This window comes from Anomaloglossus baeobatrachus, chromosome 4 (assembly GCF_048569485.1).
Source record: "Anomaloglossus baeobatrachus isolate aAnoBae1 chromosome 4, aAnoBae1.hap1, whole genome shotgun sequence".
NCBI classification, from domain to species: Eukaryota; Metazoa; Chordata; class Amphibia; order Anura; family Aromobatidae; genus Anomaloglossus; species Anomaloglossus baeobatrachus.
The window spans coordinates 608,347,496-608,365,159 of NC_134356.1; the positions used below are offsets into that span (position 1 = coordinate 608,347,496).

The 17,664-nt window shown below is 51.4% G+C and overlaps 1 protein-coding gene across 1 annotated transcript in view; it reads right to left on the minus strand.

The window, feature by feature from the left end:
- GPAT2 (glycerol-3-phosphate acyltransferase 2, mitochondrial) overlaps positions 1-17,664 on the minus strand; it is a 277,049-nt gene that overhangs the window by 229,065 nt on the left and 30,320 nt on the right. The window contains exons 3-4 of the mRNA XM_075346194.1: positions 5,669-5,782; positions 4,848-4,921 (exon numbers count right to left, since the gene is read on the minus strand). Of these exons, the coding sequence (XP_075202309.1) occupies positions 4,848-4,921; positions 5,669-5,782 (188 nt within the window). The remainder of the gene's footprint in view (positions 1-4,847; positions 4,922-5,668; positions 5,783-17,664) is intronic.

Here is a 17,664-nt window from a genome sequence, read left to right on the forward strand (position 1 = left end):
GCCTAGACACCGGAGGGTCTACCTTTGGGGAGTGAGACCACTCCTTGACCACCTCAGGTGGAAATGGAAACCGGTCATCAGAACCACGCTTTGGAAAGCGTTTGTCAGGGCAGGCCCTGGGCTTGGTCACAGCGGTCTGAAAACTGGAGTGGTTAAAGAACACACTCTTCACTCTCTTAGGCGAGGTAAACTGATGTTTTTCTGCCAAATAGAGTTGCTCCTCTGACACTGGCGGATTGAGATCCAGCACAGAATTAATATAAGCAATCAAATCACTAAGATCTGAGTCACCCTCAGAGAAATCGATGGGATACATAGCCTCCGAGCCCCCAGTGAGGGCATCCTCCTCATCTTGAGAGTCAGCTCTTGAGACAGAGCCGTGGGATGGGGAGGGGAGGAAACCCTGCGCCTTCTCTTAGAAGGACAGGGTCTGTGATCAGATGATGAATCCTCCGTGAGCTCCGATGGACGGAGGTCAGAGGATAGGAGTCCTCTGTCAAGAGTATTAGAGGCGCCCTGTGAGGGAGGCTGATGCATATTCATCAAAGTCCTGGACAAAAGTCCCATGGACTCAGCAAATGACTGGGATATGGACCTAGAAAAGGACTCTACCCAGGCCGGGGGTTCAGTCACAGGTGCAGCAGCAGCCTGAGAGACCACTGGGGGTGAAACTCCAGGCTGTGGCACCGCCAAGTTAGAGCAGACATCACAATGTGGATAGGTGCTCGGCTCAGGCAGCAGGAGCTCACATGCAGTGCATGTAGAATAAAGCTTTGGAGCCTTGCTCCTTGTGTTAGACATGCTGCTGGAGTGGGGGCTTTGCAGAGAATGAACCCCAGGGAGAATATACAGAGGTCCACAACCGGAGACCGGCTGTGGCATACCAGACCGCTGAGCGCGGTGTTGTGTGCCCTCCAGATCCCGAAGCCCGGTCCCCCAGTCGCAGCACCTCAGCAGAGATGCAGAATGTCCCAGAGCAGAGTGAACTCTGCCTGAGAAACTAGGGGGCGTTCCTATAAAAGAGCGGGAACTGGAGGGCTATAGAGACCTGCAGGGAAGGAGGGACGCCCCAGCAGTGGGAAGTGTCCCTCCCCTGTGTAGAACGGCCGCCGGGAGGAGCCGAACCTGTCCCTCTGCATGAGTGACATGCAAGGGCAGGAAAATGAAACTAGGCCTCCGGCGAAGCCGGGGCCTAAATTTAAGCAGCGAGGCCGACAAGCAGGCACCATCGGCGCGGTTCTCAGGCAAAAGCTAGAGAACCCGCCGGAAAAGTTAAAACAATCACATACAGCATACTCTCCCCTTACAATAAAGAACCGGGACCCCGAACATAAACGTCTCAGGTACTTAGCTGCTGAGACGCAGGGCCATGTCCCTGGGGATGAGTGCTCCGGTCCAACAGAATCCTCAAGGGGCTGTGGATGGAAACCGGACTCCTGCCAGGCATGGAGACCGTGCTGGCTCCCACTTCAAGCCAGAGCCCAGAAGGGATGGTGAAGGAGCGCGGCATGTAAGGCTGCAGCCTTGTAAATCAACCTTAACAACCCCGCCGACACAGTGGGGTGAGAAGGGACATGCCGGGAGTCCAGACATGGACCCGCTTTTCTTCAAACTCTTTCCAAAAGTCAAACAAATCAGATGAGAATGCATGTGTGGATGTATGCCTCCTGACACAAAGCAATAAACTGGCTAGGACTAGCTACCAGGAGGTGTATAAGCTCAGAGGGAGGAGCTACACTTTTTAGTGTAGTACTTTGTGTGTCCTCCGGAGGCAGAAGCTAAACACCCATGGTCTGGGTCTCCCAAAGGAACGATAAAGAAAAGATCCTTTTCTCTGACACTTCGTTGGGGGGACACGGGGATTATGGACGTACGCTGCTGACCCTAACAATCACAACCTAAGAAAAAAAGTTAGCACCTCCCCAGCAGACTACACCCGCCTAGTGGCAACTAAGGTATTCCCCCTTGTCTTAGGGAGCAAAGACGGGTGCGGAGCTCTAGACTCATGTCTGCCAATGGCCTATTTTTCAATTTTATCTTCTTCTCTTTTTTTATCGTCTTCACAGATAGGGTAACAGAGGGGAATGGGCCGCTGCTATCTTGACCCAAAAGACAGAGAATACAATTGTGCCATGAGTACTCTGTATCCTCTCAGCAGGATGGCACGACCTTTTCTTCTAATACAGTTGGCATTATCGCACTGGTGCGGAAGGCTTTTGCATTATTTCTTGGCTTGCCTTGACCCGAGGAGCCAGATGTGTACATGGAGCAAAGACCGAGCCAAAAATTATCTCCACCGGATACAGACAATGGATGAACCAATCTTTAGGACAGGCAATTGGATCTTCTCCCCGCATCCCGCTGTGTTGCGACAACTCCCAGCCCAGCAACGCGATGCTCGTCCCAGCTTCTTCTTTTCTCCTCTTTTTAAGCGTACCTAAATCTAAAATGAAAATGCTCTTTTTTTCTTTATCTACAGCCTTCTTTCTTCCTTCTGGGGGTCCCTCCAGGCTCCTCCTACTGTTGGGACTCAAATGTAGTCCCCGGCTTCAGTTGAGACCTCCTCCTTCTCGGGCATCGCTATTTCTTTACTTTGCCGTTTCAGTGACAGTAGTACCCAGCAAGGTGCCATAAGGGATTCCACAGAGCCTGTCACCAGCACCTCTCCTTCAGTGATCCTCACCTCCCCAGCGTAGGACTCGAGGATTGGTAGGTTGTCTGCCCTAGGATCCTGCGTAACGGTCCACATCATGGCTCCTTCACTCCTGGGTCCTGTTAACCTCTTCCTGTCTACTCTCTATTTTTTCTCTGTACTTAAATATGTCTGGCCCATTAGAAAAGTGCACATGCCAGCCCATCTAGCCCTCGTCATTGGTCATGTACTTTGGTTGTGTGTCCTTTAAGGGTAAATTGCATTCGGGTCACCCATGGCAATTTCAAGGCCCCATCACGCCAGCTCTAATAACCTTCAAGCGACCTGCCATGATGACCAAAATGTGCTGTCATAGCCTGTGACATTTACCTCCCAGCCTCAGTTGCAAAATTGCAGTTACATTGATCAATGCGATCGCTAAATATCTCCTTTTTCCTAATATTCATGTCAGGTATGCAATTCATTATTCACATGTTCAAGTTAGCAAGTAGCATTTTTCATTGTATTTTTCAATATTTTTCCATATGCTTGAGGCATTATACCATTATCTTAGTTTGATGTGCAGCCTTATCCTTATATAGTATGTATTTTTTTGGCTTGCACTCAGAATATATATATTAGTGCTCACTTCAGTTATCCTATTCAGTTATATGTAGTTTTTTTTCTGAATGTGAACACAGCTCCGCCCCTTTCGGCCATGTTTTTTCCATCTCCTATATAAGACAGTCCTTGGTTACCCCTCTCCACCCACAGCAGTTTTTAATTGCAATGAGATGACACACAGTTAGGGTCACAGAGCTAGGGACCCCAATATAGAGATATACCTTGACGAGGTTTTGGGGCTCAGTTACATTGATCAATGCGATTGCTAAATATCTCCTTTTTCCTAATATTAATGGCAGGTATGCAATTCATTATTCACATGTTCAAGTTAGCAAGTAGCATTTTTCATTGTATTTTTCAATATTTTTCCATATGCTTGAGGCATTATACCATTATCTAAGTTTGATGTGCAGCCTTATCCTTATATATCAGTTGCAAATTTGACCAAAGAATTACAGACCCTGATCATTACCATGCAGCAGTTTTCCATATTTACCACTGCACCTACCACGACACTGCCCAGAGTGAGTCAGGACCACCAGCCATTCCACACCAAAACGACAGAGCACGTGTAAAGCTAAGTATGGGAACTACCACGCGTACGGTGATGGGCAAGAGGAACCCTGTGTCTCGAGAAGGGGGATATGGTGACCCCTGACCAAACCTACTGCTGGCCTTGGGCACCCCTGTCCACCCTAAATAGGTTCCAGTGTTCCGCACCTATGAGCAGAGCAGGATACCTGGCTCTGGCTGACCCTGAACTGGGCCCTAGGTAAGGAACGGATAGGATGAGCGCTTAGTCAACCCCACTAAGCTCTAGAAAAGACACAGGAAGCACAAACCGGGGGAAGTGAACAAATAACTTATCTCCAAGAAGACTCAGGGAGAGGAACTGCAACACACAACAATGTTTATTCAGATGAATACAAGCTGACTGCTTGAATCCAAGGCCTGTATAGGCATATGACCCTATCACCAGCAAACACCAAAGGAAAATGTGGGTAATTAAGGACACAGGGGAAAGTGAGGAGGATGAGCAGCTGAAAGGTAAGGATATCCGTAGGGTCCTAAAAGGAAAGGGATAAACCCCAAGCAGAGAAGATACATAGCATACCATTTACAACAGAGTAGGAAGCACAGAATGTCAGGGAGCAGTTTTTGTAGCTAAACGCTGCGACCTTCTACAGCCGGACACCAAAGGACTGTCTGTTAATCGTGACACACCCAGCACACCAGCGGGCTAATGCGAGTTTTTCATCTGGGTCTCTCTTTGCCTGAATCAGCCCTTTAGTTTCTATTCCTGTCTAGTTCCAATAAATCCACAAGGATTTGTATGAATTTAGAAATAAGGGCATTAGTGTCCTCATGGAATCAGACACAAGAAAATACACGGAATATGCTTGGAACAACAAAAAAAAAGAGGTTGAGGGGCTCCAGTGATCCTTTACTTTTTTGACAGCCCCAATATTTTTCTACACAAAACCTACGCTTAGAATAGGTCATTAAATGCAGAAGTCTGGAAAACCATAACAAACTATTCTTCATGTATATCTAAGCTTCTTCACAAACTAATTATTAGCACAAAGCGCACCGGCTGTCCTCCTCCGTTATACTGATGGCGTTACGAAATCCCATCTGGGTGTGCCTCTTATAGAAGAAGTTCTCCTGCACAGAAAAGTGGACATTGTAAATTAATTACACAAAAAAATAATATTCTAAAATCATTGTGATGATGGAATATTGGAGGTTGTGTAGAATTTTGTGTAGGTTCATATTTTAGGCATGGTGCTCTGTCTATTCTGTGTATATTGTCCTGTTAAGTTAGGTTAATCACCCCCAGCCAGGTTTTGTCCCCAAGTCTGGGGGAGGGGGGCCTGGGATCCACCTAAATTCTCTGCTTACCTGGGAGATTATTCATTCTGGCTGGGAAGGACAAGAGACAAACAGGAAGATTGATCCTCTGGGGGAGAAGCTGCGCTAACAGGCAGTACCCCAAAGAGCTGTTGAGAACCCCCGATTTCCCTGGAAAAGGACTACTGGAGAATTGTGACTGATTCCCAGGACATTTATCCCATTACTGGACTACTTTATCCTCTGTGTGGTGGATTATTTTTATGGACTTTCTGATTTGCTTAAGGCCCTGTCACACACACCGATAAATCTTTGGCAGATCTGTGATTGCAGTGAAATCATGGACATATTGTTCCATTTGTACACAGCCACAAACCTGGCACTGATTTGTCCACAATTTCACTGCAACCACAGATCTGCCACAGATCTGCCACAGATCTATCTGTTTGTGTGACAGGGCCTTTAGAATAAATGTTTTTTGGATTGTTCACTCATCTTTCGCTCTATTGATTGTGTGATATCGGAGAAGGACCCCGTGACAATCATGAATTCAGCACTTACCATACTTTTTGGATTACAGGACTGACAGGGCTGCCCCACCAATGGTCGATATTGCCCTTGGAAAGGATATATTGTTTCTATCTTCATCCCCAATCCAAAGGGACAGATCTGAGTCTAAAAGAATTGAAAGAAAGTAAAGGCCTCATTAACGCGGTGCACAAAATGGTACAAATGTTTTGGATGAGTGTCATCAGTGTAGCTCCATGTGTCAAGTTTCATTAACAGTGTTTTTCATGAATGGATTAATAAATAAATGACAAAGCTTTTCCTATGCTTGGTAATGCTAATGCACAGAGACTATACATGGTTACCATCCGTGTTTTTCATGAACCCATAGACTTGTATTGTCCCTTGTCATCTGTGCTGCAGGAAAAAAAAGAAGGGAATTTTGTTTACTTACCGTAAATTCCTTTTCTTCTAGCTCCTATTGGGAGACCCAGACAATTGGGTGTATAGCTACTGCCTCCGGAGGCCACACAAAGTATTACACTTTAAAAAGTGTAACCCCTCCCCTCTGCCTATACACCCCCCCGTGCATCACGGGCTCCTCAGTTTTGGTGCAAAAGCAGGAAGTAGGAAACTTATAAATTGGTCTAAGGTAAATTCAATCCGAAGGATGTTCGGAGAACTGAAAACCATGAACCAAAAGAACAATTCAACATGAACAACATGTGTACACAAAAGAATAAACAGCCCGAAGGGAACTGTTCCCTTGGAAGGGTGCTGGGTCTCCCAATAGGAGCTAGAAGAAAAGGAATTTACGGTAAGTAAACAAAATTCCCTTCTTTGTCGCTCCATTGGGAGACCCAGACAATTGGGACGTCTAAAAGCAGTCCCTGGGTGGGTAAAAGAATACCCCGATAAAAAGAGCCGACAACGGCCCTCCTCTTACAGGTGGGCAACCGCCGCCTGAAGGACTCGCCTACCTAGACTGGCATCCGCCGAAGCATAGGTATGCACCTGATAGTGTTTCGTGAAAGTGTGCAGACTAGACCAGGTAGCCGCCTGACACGCCTGCTGAGCCGTAGCCCGGTGTCTCAATGCCCAAGACGCCTCTACGGCTCTGGTAGAATGGGCTTTCAGCCCTGAAGGAATCGGAAGCCCAGAAGAACGGTAGGCTTCAACAATTGGTTCCTTGATCCACCGAGCCAAGGTTGACTTGGAAGCCTGCGACCCCTTACGCTGGCCAGCGACAAGAAAAAAGAGCGCATCAGAACAGCGCAGTGGCGCCTTGCGAGACACGTAGATCCGGATTGCTCTCACTAGATCTAACAAATGCAAATCCTTTTCACATCGGTGAATTGGATGAGGGCAAAATGAAGGTAAGGAGATCTCCTGATTGAGATGAAAAGGAGACACTACCTTAGGGAGAAAGTCCGGGACCGGACGCAGAACCACCTTATCCTGGCGAAATACCAGGAAGGGGGCTTTGCATGACAGCGCTGCAAGCTCTGACACTCTTCGGAGTGATGTAACTGCCACTAGAAATGCCACCTTCTGCGAAAGACGTGATAGAGAGACATCCCGCAGCGGCTCAAAAGGTGGTCTCTGAAGAGCCCGTAGAACCCTGTTAAGATCCCAGGGTTCCAGCGGCCGCTTGTAAGGTGGGACTATGTGGCAAACTCCCTGCAGGAACGTGCGGACCTGCGGAAGCCTGGCTAGACGCTTTTGAAAAAACACGGAAAGTGCCGATACTTGTCCCTTGAGAGAGCCGAGAGACAAACCCTTGTCCATTCCGGATTGCAGGAAACAAGAAACGTGGGTAAGGCAAACGGCCAGGGGGTAAACCCCTTATCAGGGCACCAGGCTAAGAAGATCCTTCAAGCCCTGTGATAGATCTTGGCTGACCTTGGTTTCCTGGCCTGTCTCATAGTGGCAATGACCTCTTGAGATAACCCTGAGGACGCTAGGAGCCAGGACTCAATGGCCACACAGTCAGGTTGAGGGCCGCAGAATTCAGATGGAAAAAATGGCCCTTGAGACAGCAAGTCTGGTCGGCCTGGGAGCGCCCACGGTTGACCCACCGTGAGGTGCCACAGGTCCGGGTACCACGACCTCCTCGGCCAGTCTGGAGCGACGAGGATGGCGTGGCGGCAGCCGGACCTGATCTTGCGCAACACTTTGGGCAGAATTGCCAGAGGAACGCCTTTAGGGCTAGATACACTGCCCTTATCTCCAGAACATTGATCTGAAGGGAGGACTCTGTCGGAGTCCAGGTTCCCTGAGCCTTGTGGTGGAGAAAAACCGCTCCCCACCCTGACAGACTCGCGTCCGTCGTGACCACAGCCCAGGATGGGGGCAGGAAAGATTTTCCCTTCGACAGAGAAGTGGGAAGAAGCCACCACTGAAGAGAGGTCTTGGCTGCTAGAGAAAGAGAGACGTTCCTGTCTAAGGATGTCGACCTCTTGTCCCATTTGCGGAGAATGTCCCATTGGAGTGGACGCAGATGAAACTGCGCAAAGGGAACTGCCTCCATTGCTGCCACCATCTTCCCCAGGAAGTGCATGAGGCGCCTCAAGGGGTGTGACTGGGCCCGAAGGAGAGATTGCACCCCTGTTTGCAGCGAACGCTGTTTGTCCAGCGGTAGCTTGACTATCGCTGAGAGAGTATGAAACTCCATCTCGAGGTAAGTCAGTGATTGGGTCGGAGTCAATTTTGACTTTGGGAAATTGATGATCCACCCGAACCTCTGGAGAGTCTCCAGAGCAACGGTCAGACTGTGTTGACATGCCACCCGGGAGGGTGCCTTGACTAGGAGATCGTCTAAGTACGGGATCACCGAGTGGCCCTGAGAGTGTAGGACTGCCACCATGGATGCCATGACCTTGGTGAAGACCCGTGGGGCTGTCGCCAGGCCGAAAGGCAGTGCCACAACTGAAGGTGTTCGTCCAATGGCGAAACGCAGGAAGCGTTGATGCTCTGGAGCGATCGGCCCATGGAGATAGGCATCCCTGATGTCGATTGATGCTAGGAAGTCTCCTTGAGACATCGAAGCGATGACAGAGCGGAGGGATTCCATGAGAAACCGCCTGGTTCTCACATGTCTGTTGAGCAAATTGAGGTCCAAAACGGGGCGGAATGAACCGTCCTTTTTTGGCACCACGAACAGGTTGGAGTAAAAATCGCGACCACGTTCCTGAAGGGGAACGGGGATCACAACTCCTTCTGTCTTCAGAGTGTCCACCGCCTGAAAAAGTGCAACGGTTCGCTCGGGGGGCGGAGATATTCTGAAAAAAACGAGTCGGAGGACGAGAGCTGAACTCTATCCTGTAACCGTGAGACAGAATGTCCCTCACCCATCGGTCTTGGACATGTGGCCACCAGGCGTCGCAAAAGCGGGAGAGCCTGCCACCGACCGAGGATGCGGTTTGGGGAGGCCGAAAGTCATGAGGAGGCCGCCTTGGAGACGGTGCCTCTTGCGGTCTTTGGACATGACTTAGACCGCCATGCAGAAGAGTTTCTCTGGCTCTTCTGTGGCCTGTTGAACGAGGAGGATTGGGATCTGGCTGAGGGCCGAAGGACCGAACCTCGCTAGAATTTTTCGTTGCTGAGGTCTCTTTGGTTTGGGCTGGGGTAAGGACGAGTCCTTTCCCTTGGATTGCTTAATAATTTCATCCAATTGCTCGCCAAACAATCGGTCGCCAGAAAAAGGCAAACCGGTCAAGAACTTCTTGGAAGCAGAGTCTGCCTTCCATTCGCGTAGCCACCTGGCCCTGCGGACTGCCACCGAATTGGCGGATGCTACCGCTGTACGGCTAGCCAAGTCCAGAACAGCATTCATGGCGTAGGATGAAAATACCGACGCCTGAGAAGTCAAAGACGCTACTTGCGGAGCAGAGGTACGGGTGACCGCATTAATCTCAGACAGACAAGCTGAGATAGCCTGGGGAGTGCCCACACTGCTGCAAAGGCTGGGGCAAAGGACGCGCCTATGGCTTCATAGATGGATTTCAATAGGAGCTCTATCTGCCTGTCCGTGGCATCCTTGAGCGATGAACCGTCAGCCACTGCTACTACGGATCTAGCCGCCAGTCTAGAGACTGGAGGATCCACCTTGAGACATTGAGCCCAACCCTTAACTACGTTAGAGGGGAAGGGGTAACGTGTGTCATTAAGGCGTTTAATAAAGCGCTTGTCCGGAAAAGCCCTGTGCTTCTGGACAGCATCTCTGAAGTTAGAGTGATCGAAGAAAGCACTCCGAGTACGTTTGGGAAACCTAAACTGGTGCTTCTCCTGCTGTGAGGCCGACTCCTCTATAGGTGGAGTTGGGGGAGAAAGATCTAGCACCTGGTTGATGGACGCTATAAGGTCATTTACTATGGCGTCCCCTTCAGGTGTATCAAGATTGAGAGCAACGTCAGGGTCAGAGTCCTGGGCTGCGACCTCCGCCTCATCCTCTAGAGAGTCCTCAAGCTGAGACCCCGAACAGCGTGATGAAGTCGGGGAAGATTCTAAGCGAGCCCGCTTAGCCGGTCTGGGACTGCGGTCCGTGCCGGAGTCCTCCACGTAATAACTAGAGGCCACCCCAGGAGCACGCTTCGTCGCAGACCGAGAGGGGCCTGGGGGCGATCCCGCAGTGCCCGGGTCCTGTGTAAGGGCCGGTCTGGACTGCAAGGCTTCTAGTATCTTAGCAGACCATTTGTCCATAGACTGAGCCATGGATTGTGAAAGTGACTGAGAGAGTTTCTCAGCTAAAAACTGCAAACTCTGTCCCTGCCACCTGGACAGGGGAAGCCGGCGATTCTACCTGGGCCGAGGGTCCCACCAGTGCCCCAGGCTCCGGCTGAACGAGTGCCACCGGGCCCGAGCATTGCTCACAGTGAGGGTAGGTGTAACCTGCAGGTAGCATAGCCGCACAAGAGGTACAGGTTGCAAAATAACCCTGTGTCTTGGCACCCTTGCTCCTTGTGAACGACATGCTGTTGTCTCCCAGGAGAGTGATCACTGAGGGATATATAGCCACAAGCTAACAGTACAGCCGAACCGAGAAAATGTATACAAATATAATATATATATATATATATATATATATATATATATATATATATATATATATATATATATATATATATACACAGTTCGGCACTCTAGGGGGACCAGCACCGGGTGACCGGTGTGGCTTCCCAACCGCTCAAGCGGTGTGTGGTCATCAGATTCCCTGCCTCGGGTGTCCCAGGGCTGCAGCCAGAAGTCCTCCACCGGCAGAATGTGCTTAAAAACATGGCTGTCGGCGTTCACAGGGGAGGAGGGAGCCGTGGGCGTAACTACAAAAGTGCGGGAATCTGGTGCCCCAGAGTGATTAGTGAGGGGGGAGGAGGACAACTAAGTGTGCTCCAGCCCTCACTGTCGGCGTCAGACCGACCGTCCCGCCCTTACCCCTGACTGGCAGGCCCGGGGGCGGGAGTTTAAGGCACTAGGCCGCAAAAGCCGGGGACTAAAGTTAAAACCGCGGCCGGCAATCAGGCGCGGTCGGCGCGGTAGTCCCGGTCTCATACCAACACCGCAGTCGCTGCAGCATCTGAGGCCAAAGTGCTCCATGCACCGTCCCCAAGGGGACACAGAGTACCTGTAGATGCAGGGCCCTGTCCCTGATGATACTCAGTCTCCTGTCCGTCAGAATCCCACAGGGGCTGCGGAGGGAGCCCGGTCCCAGTGCCTGGATGACCGGATAGGATCCCACTTCTCCCAGAGCCCCTAAGGGATGGGGAAGGAAAACGGCATGTGGCTCCAGCCTGTGTACCCGCAATGGGTACCTCAACCTTAACAACACCGCCGACTCAGTGGGGTGAGAAGGGAGCATGCCGGGGGCCCTGTTATGGGCCCTCTTTTCTTCCATCCGATATAATCAGCAGCTGCTGCTGACTAAAATGGGAGCATGAGTGAATGTGTGCCTCCTTCAACACAAAGCATAAAAACTGAGGAGCCCGTGATGCACGGGGGGGGGTGTATAGGCAGAGGGGAGGGGTTACACTTTTTAAAGTGTAATACTTTGTGTGGCCTCCGGAGGCAGTAGCTATACACCCAATTGTATTGGGTCTCCCAATGGAGCGACAAAGAAAATAACATGTCTCATTGAGCTTTGCATGGACACACGGTGAATGATTAATCACGCACATGTGAATAGCACCATAGATTACAATGGGTACAAGATGTATCTGTGAAAGAAATAAAGAAGGGAATTTTGTTTACTTACCGTAAATTCCTTTTCTTCTAGCTCTAATTGGGAGACCCAGACAATTGGGTGTATAGGCTATGCCTCCGGAGGCAGCACAAAGTATTACACTCAAAAGTGTTAAGCCCCTCCCCTTCTGCCTATACACCCCCCGTGCTCCCACGGGCTCCTCAGTTTTGGTGCAAAAGCAAGAAGGAGGAAAAAGAATTATAAACTGGTTTAAAGTAACATCGATCCGAAGGAATATCGGAGAACTGAAACCATTCAACATGAACTACATGTGTACACAAAAAAACAGGGGCGGGTGCTGGGTCTCCCAATTAGAGCTAGAAGAAAAGGAATTTACGGTAAGTAAACAAAATTCCCTTCTTCTTTGTCGCTCTATTGGGAGACCCAGACAATTGGGATGTCCAAAAGCAATCCCTGGGTGGGTAAAATAATACCTCGTAAGAGAGCCGTAAAACGGCCTTTTCCTACAGGTGCGCAATCGCCGCCTGAAGGACTCGTCTACCTAGACTGGCATCCGCCGAAGCATAGGTATGCAACTGATAGTGTTTCGTGAAAGTGTGCAGGCTCGACCAGGTAGCCGCCTGACACACCTGCTGAGCCGTATCCTGGTGTCTCAAAGCCCAGGACGCACCCACGGCTCTGGTAGAATGGGCCTTCAGCCCTGAGGGAACCGAAAGCCCAGCAGAACGGTGGACTTCGAGAATTGGCTCCTTGATCCACCGAGCCAAGGTTGATTTGGAAGCCTGTGACCCTTTACGCTGGCCAGCAACAAGGACAAAGAGTGCATCCGAGCGGCGCAGGGGCGCCGTACGAGAAATGTAGAGTCTGAGTGCTCTCACCAGATCTAACAAGTGCAAATCCTTTTCACATTGGTGAACTGGATGAGGACAAAAAGAAGGTAAGGAGATATCCTGATTGAGATGAAAGGGGGATACCACCTTAGAGAGAAAGTCCGGAACCGGACGCAGAACCACCTTGTCCTGGTGAACAACCAGGAAAGGGGCTCTGCATGACAGCGCTGCTAGCTCGGACACTCTCCGAAGTGAAGTGACTGCTACTAGAAAAAACCCTTTCTGCGAAAGGCGTGAGAGAGAGATATCTCTCATTGACTCGAATGGTGATTTCTAAAGAACCAGCAGCACCCTGTTCAGAATCCAGGGTTCTAACGTCAGCTTGTAAGAAGGAACGATGTGACAAACCCCCTGCAGGAACGTGCGTACCTGTGGAAGTCTGGCTAGGCGCTTCTGGAAAAAACACAGAGAGCGCTGAGACTTGTCCCTTAAGGGAGTTGAGCGACAAACCCTTTTCCAGTCCAGATTGAAGGAAGGACAGAAAAGTGGGCAAGGCAAAAGGCCAGGGAGAAGAACCCTGAGCAGAGCACCACGACAGGAAAATTTTCCACGTCCTGTGGTAGATCTTGGCGGACGTTGGTTTCCTAGCCTGTCTCATAGTGGCAATGACGTCTTGAGATAATCCTGAAGACGCTAGGATCCAGGACTCAATGGCCACACAGTCAGGTTGAGGGCCACAGAATTGAGATGGAAAAAACGGCCCTTGAGATAACAAGTCTGGTCGGTCTGGTAGTGCCCATGGTTGGCCGACCGTGAGATGCCACAGATCCGGGTACCACGACCTCCTCGGCCAGTCTGGAGCGACGAGGATGACGCGGCGGCAGTCGGCCCTGATCTTGCGTAACACTCTGGGCAACAGTGCCAGCGGAGGAACACATAAGGGAGCTGAAACTGCGACCAATCCTGAACTAAGGCGTCTGCCGCCAGAGCTCTGGGATCTTGAGACCGTGCCATGAACGTCGGTACCTTGTTATTGTGCCGGGACGCCATGAAATCGACGTCCGGCACCCCCCAGTGGCAACAGATCTCCTGAAACACGCCCGGGTGAAGGGACCATTCCCCTGTGTCCATGCCCTGGCGACTGAGATAATCCGCTTCCCAGTTTTCCACGCTTGGAATGTGAACTGCAGAGATGGTGGAGGCCGTGGCTTCCACCCACATCAAAATCCGCCGGACTTCCTGGGAGGCTTGCCGACTGCGTGTGCCGCCTTGGTGGTTGATGTATGCCACCACTGTGGAATTGTCCGACTGAATTCGGATCTGCTTGCCTTCCAGCCACTGCTGGAAAGCTTTCAGGGCAAGATACACTGCCCGTATTTCCAGAACATTGATCTGAAGCGAGGACTCTTGCTGGGTCCACGTACCCTGAGCCCTGTGGTGGAGAAAAACCGCTCCCCACCCTGACAGACTCGCGTCCGTCGTGACTACTTCCCAGGATGGGGGTAGGAAGGATTTCCCCTTCGCTAATGAAGTGGGAATAAGCCACCACCGAAGGGAAGCTTTGGTCGTCTGAGAGAGGGAGACGATCCTGACGAGGGACGTCGGCTTCCTGTCCCATTTGCATAGGATGTCCCATTGAAGAGGACGCAGGTGAAATTGCGCGAAAGGGACTGCCTCCATTGCTGTCACCATCTTCCCCAGGAAGTGCGTGAGGCGCCTCACGGGGTGTGACTGGCCTTGAAGGAGAGATTGTACCCCTTTCCGTAGTGACTGCTGTTTGATCAGCGGAAGCTTCACTATCGCTGAGAGTATGAAACTTCGTGCCAAGATATGTCAGCGATTGGGCCGGTGTCAGATTTGACTTTGGAAAATTGATGATCCACCCGAAACCCTGGAGAGTCTCCAGGGTAGCGTCAAGGCTGCGTTGGCATGCCTCTATAGAGGGTGCCTTGATCAGGAGATCGTCCAAATACTGGATCACCGAGTGACCCAGGGAGTGTAGAAGCGCTACTACAGTATCCATAACCTTGGTAAAAACCCGTGGGGCTGTTGCCTGGCCGAACGGCAGTGCCACGAATTGCAGGTATTCGTGTCCTATGGCGAAGCGCAAGAAGCGCTGGTGCTCTGGAGCAATCGGTACATGGGGATAAGCGTTTTTGATATCGATTGATGCAAGGAAATCTCCTTGGGACATTGAGGCGATGACGGAGCGGAGGGATTCCATCCGGAACCGCCTGGTTTTTACCCGTCTGTTGAGCAGTTTCAGGTCCAGGACCGGGCGGAAAGACCCGTCCTTCTTTGAGACCACCAACAAGTTGGAGTAAAAACCGTGGCTCTGTTGCTGAAGAGGAACAGGGATCACCACTCCTTCAGCCGTCAGAGTGCGCCGCGCCTGCAGAGGAGCCTCGGCTCGCTCGGGAGGCGGGGGATGACCTGAAGAATCGAGTCGGGGGACGAGAGGTAAACTCTATCTCGTAACCGTGAGACAGAATACCTCTCACCCAGCGGTCTTTTATTTGTGGCAGCCCGGTGTCGCAAAAGCGGGAGAGCCTGCCACCGACCGAGGATGCTACTAGCGGAGGCCGAAAGTCATGAGGAAGCCGCTTTGTTAGCGGCGCCCCCGGTGGTCTGTTTAGGACGTGACTTAGACCGCCATGCATCAGAGCTCCTTTGTCTTTCTGAGACCTTGTGGACGAGGAGAATTGGGACCTGCCCGCGCCCCGAGAGGAGCGAAACCTCGACTGCCCTCTCCTCTGTTGGGATATGTTTGGTTGGGACTGGGGTAAGGATGTATCCTTTCCCTTGGATTGTTTGATGACTTCATCCAGACGCTCGCCAAACAACCTGTCGCCACAAATTGGCAAACTGGTTAAGCGCTTTTTTGGAAGCAGAATCTGCCTTCCATTCCCGTAGCCATAAGGCCCTGCGGAGTACCACCGAATTGGCGGCCGCAACCGCCTTACAGCTCGCAGAGTCCAGGACAGCACTAATAGCGTTGCCGAGGTTTGGGAGGTAATGGATGCCACTTGTGGCGCGGCCGTGCATGTGGCTGCTTCAATTTGCGCTTGACCTGCTGAGATAGCTGGTAGCGCCCATACGGCTGCGAATGCTGGGACAAAAGAAGCTCCGATAGCTTCATAGATGGATTTCAACCAGAGCTCCATCTGCCCGTCAGTGGCATCTTTGAGCGAGGCTCCATCTTCCACTGCAAGTAATGATCTAGCCGCCAGTCTGTGAGATTGGAGGGTCCACTCTGAGACACTGAGTCCAACCTTTAACCACGTCAGGTGGAAAAGGACAACGTGTATCCTTAAGGCGCTAAGAAAAAACGCTTATCTGGACAAGCATGGTGATTCTGGACTGCCTCTCTGGAATCAGAATGGTCTAGAAACATACTCGGTGTACGCTTGGGGAACCTGAAGCGGAATTACTCCTGCTGATAATCTGACTCCTCCGCCGGAGGAGCTGAGGGAGAAATATCCAGCATTTGATTGATGGACGCAATGAGATCGTTCACTATGGCGTCCCCGTCTGGAGTATTACGATTGAGAGCGCCCTCAGGATCAGAATCCTGATCAGCTGTCTCCGCATCATCAACCGGAGATTCCCCCCGCTGAGACCCTGAACAACATGATGTCGAGGGAAATTCTAAGCGAGACCGCTTAGTCGGTCTGGGGCTGGGGTCTAAGTCAGAACCCTCAGCCTGGAATGTATCCCGGGAGGACATTGTTGGTCCAATTGAGGGGGGCCAGGGAACAATGATTCAACAGAGTCCCTTTGCTGAGATACCGGCCTGGACTGCAAGGCTTCTAGTATCTCAGCCATAGTCTCAGAGAGTTTTGCAAACTCCATCCCCGTCACTAAGGACCGTGTCAACAGGTGTCTCCCCCTGGGCCCCTCTTAGCAGATGCTCTGGCTGAAGAAGAGAGTCACAGGGGCCACACATTGCACACAATGAGGGTCAATGGGACCTGCCGGCAGCTGGGTCGTACAAGCGGCGCAGGCAGCCTAATAATCCTGTTTTTTTGGCACCCCTGTCTTTGTGGGCGCCATGCTATTGTTTTCCCTGATTAACACAAAAGGGTAAATAGCCATAATGAACTGTGCTCATACAGTGTAAAGTATATAGTAATAACACAGAATGTATCAATACACTACAGCACCATGGGGCTAATACCCCAGGTGCTGCTTACCAGCCGCCTAAAGCGGTTGTGAGGCCACCAGAGACCGTGTCTGGGTTTCCCAGGGTTAATCCCTCTCTGCAGCGTCGGAGGAGCTGACAGGAATGGCTGCGGCGTCCTGACGAGAGGAGGGAGCCGTGGGCGTCTCACACAGTGCACAGTGAGGGGAGTGGAGTATGCAAAGCATGCTCCAGCCCTCATGCTGCTCGTTTGTCCCTCTCTTCCGTGCAGCGTCCCGCCCTTCCCCCTGCCTGTCAGGGCTGAGGGCGGGAAAAAGGAAGCTAGGCCGCAAGAAAGCCGGGGACTCGAGTATAAGCGTCGCCGCCGTAAAAGCGCGGCCGACGCCGAAGTCCCCGGCGAACTACAAGTCCCAGCCGCGCCGCAGTTTCCCATGGCAGCGGCGGTTAGCGCGGTAGCCCCTACATATAAACACACTCAGCGACGCTGAGTGTGTAATGGCACATATAGACCCGGTCAGCGCCGCGGTCCCCGGTGCACTAGCACACCCAGCAAAGCTGAGGTGTTGCCGTGCACGGTCCCTACAGGGATACAGAGTACCTTCAAGATGCAGGGCCATGTCCCTGAACGGAACCCGGCTCCTATCCAGCAGTCTCCACAGGAGTTGTGGATGAAGCACGGTCTCAGTGCCTGGAGACCGATAGGATCCCACTTCACCAGAACCCTGAGGGGGATGGGGAAGGAAAGCAGCATGTGGGCTCCAGCCTCCGTACCCGCAATGGATACCTCAACCTTAACAACACCGCCGACAAGAGTGGGGTGAGAAGGGAGCATGCTGGGGGCCCTATATGGGCCCACTTTTCTTCCATCCGACCTGGTCAGCAG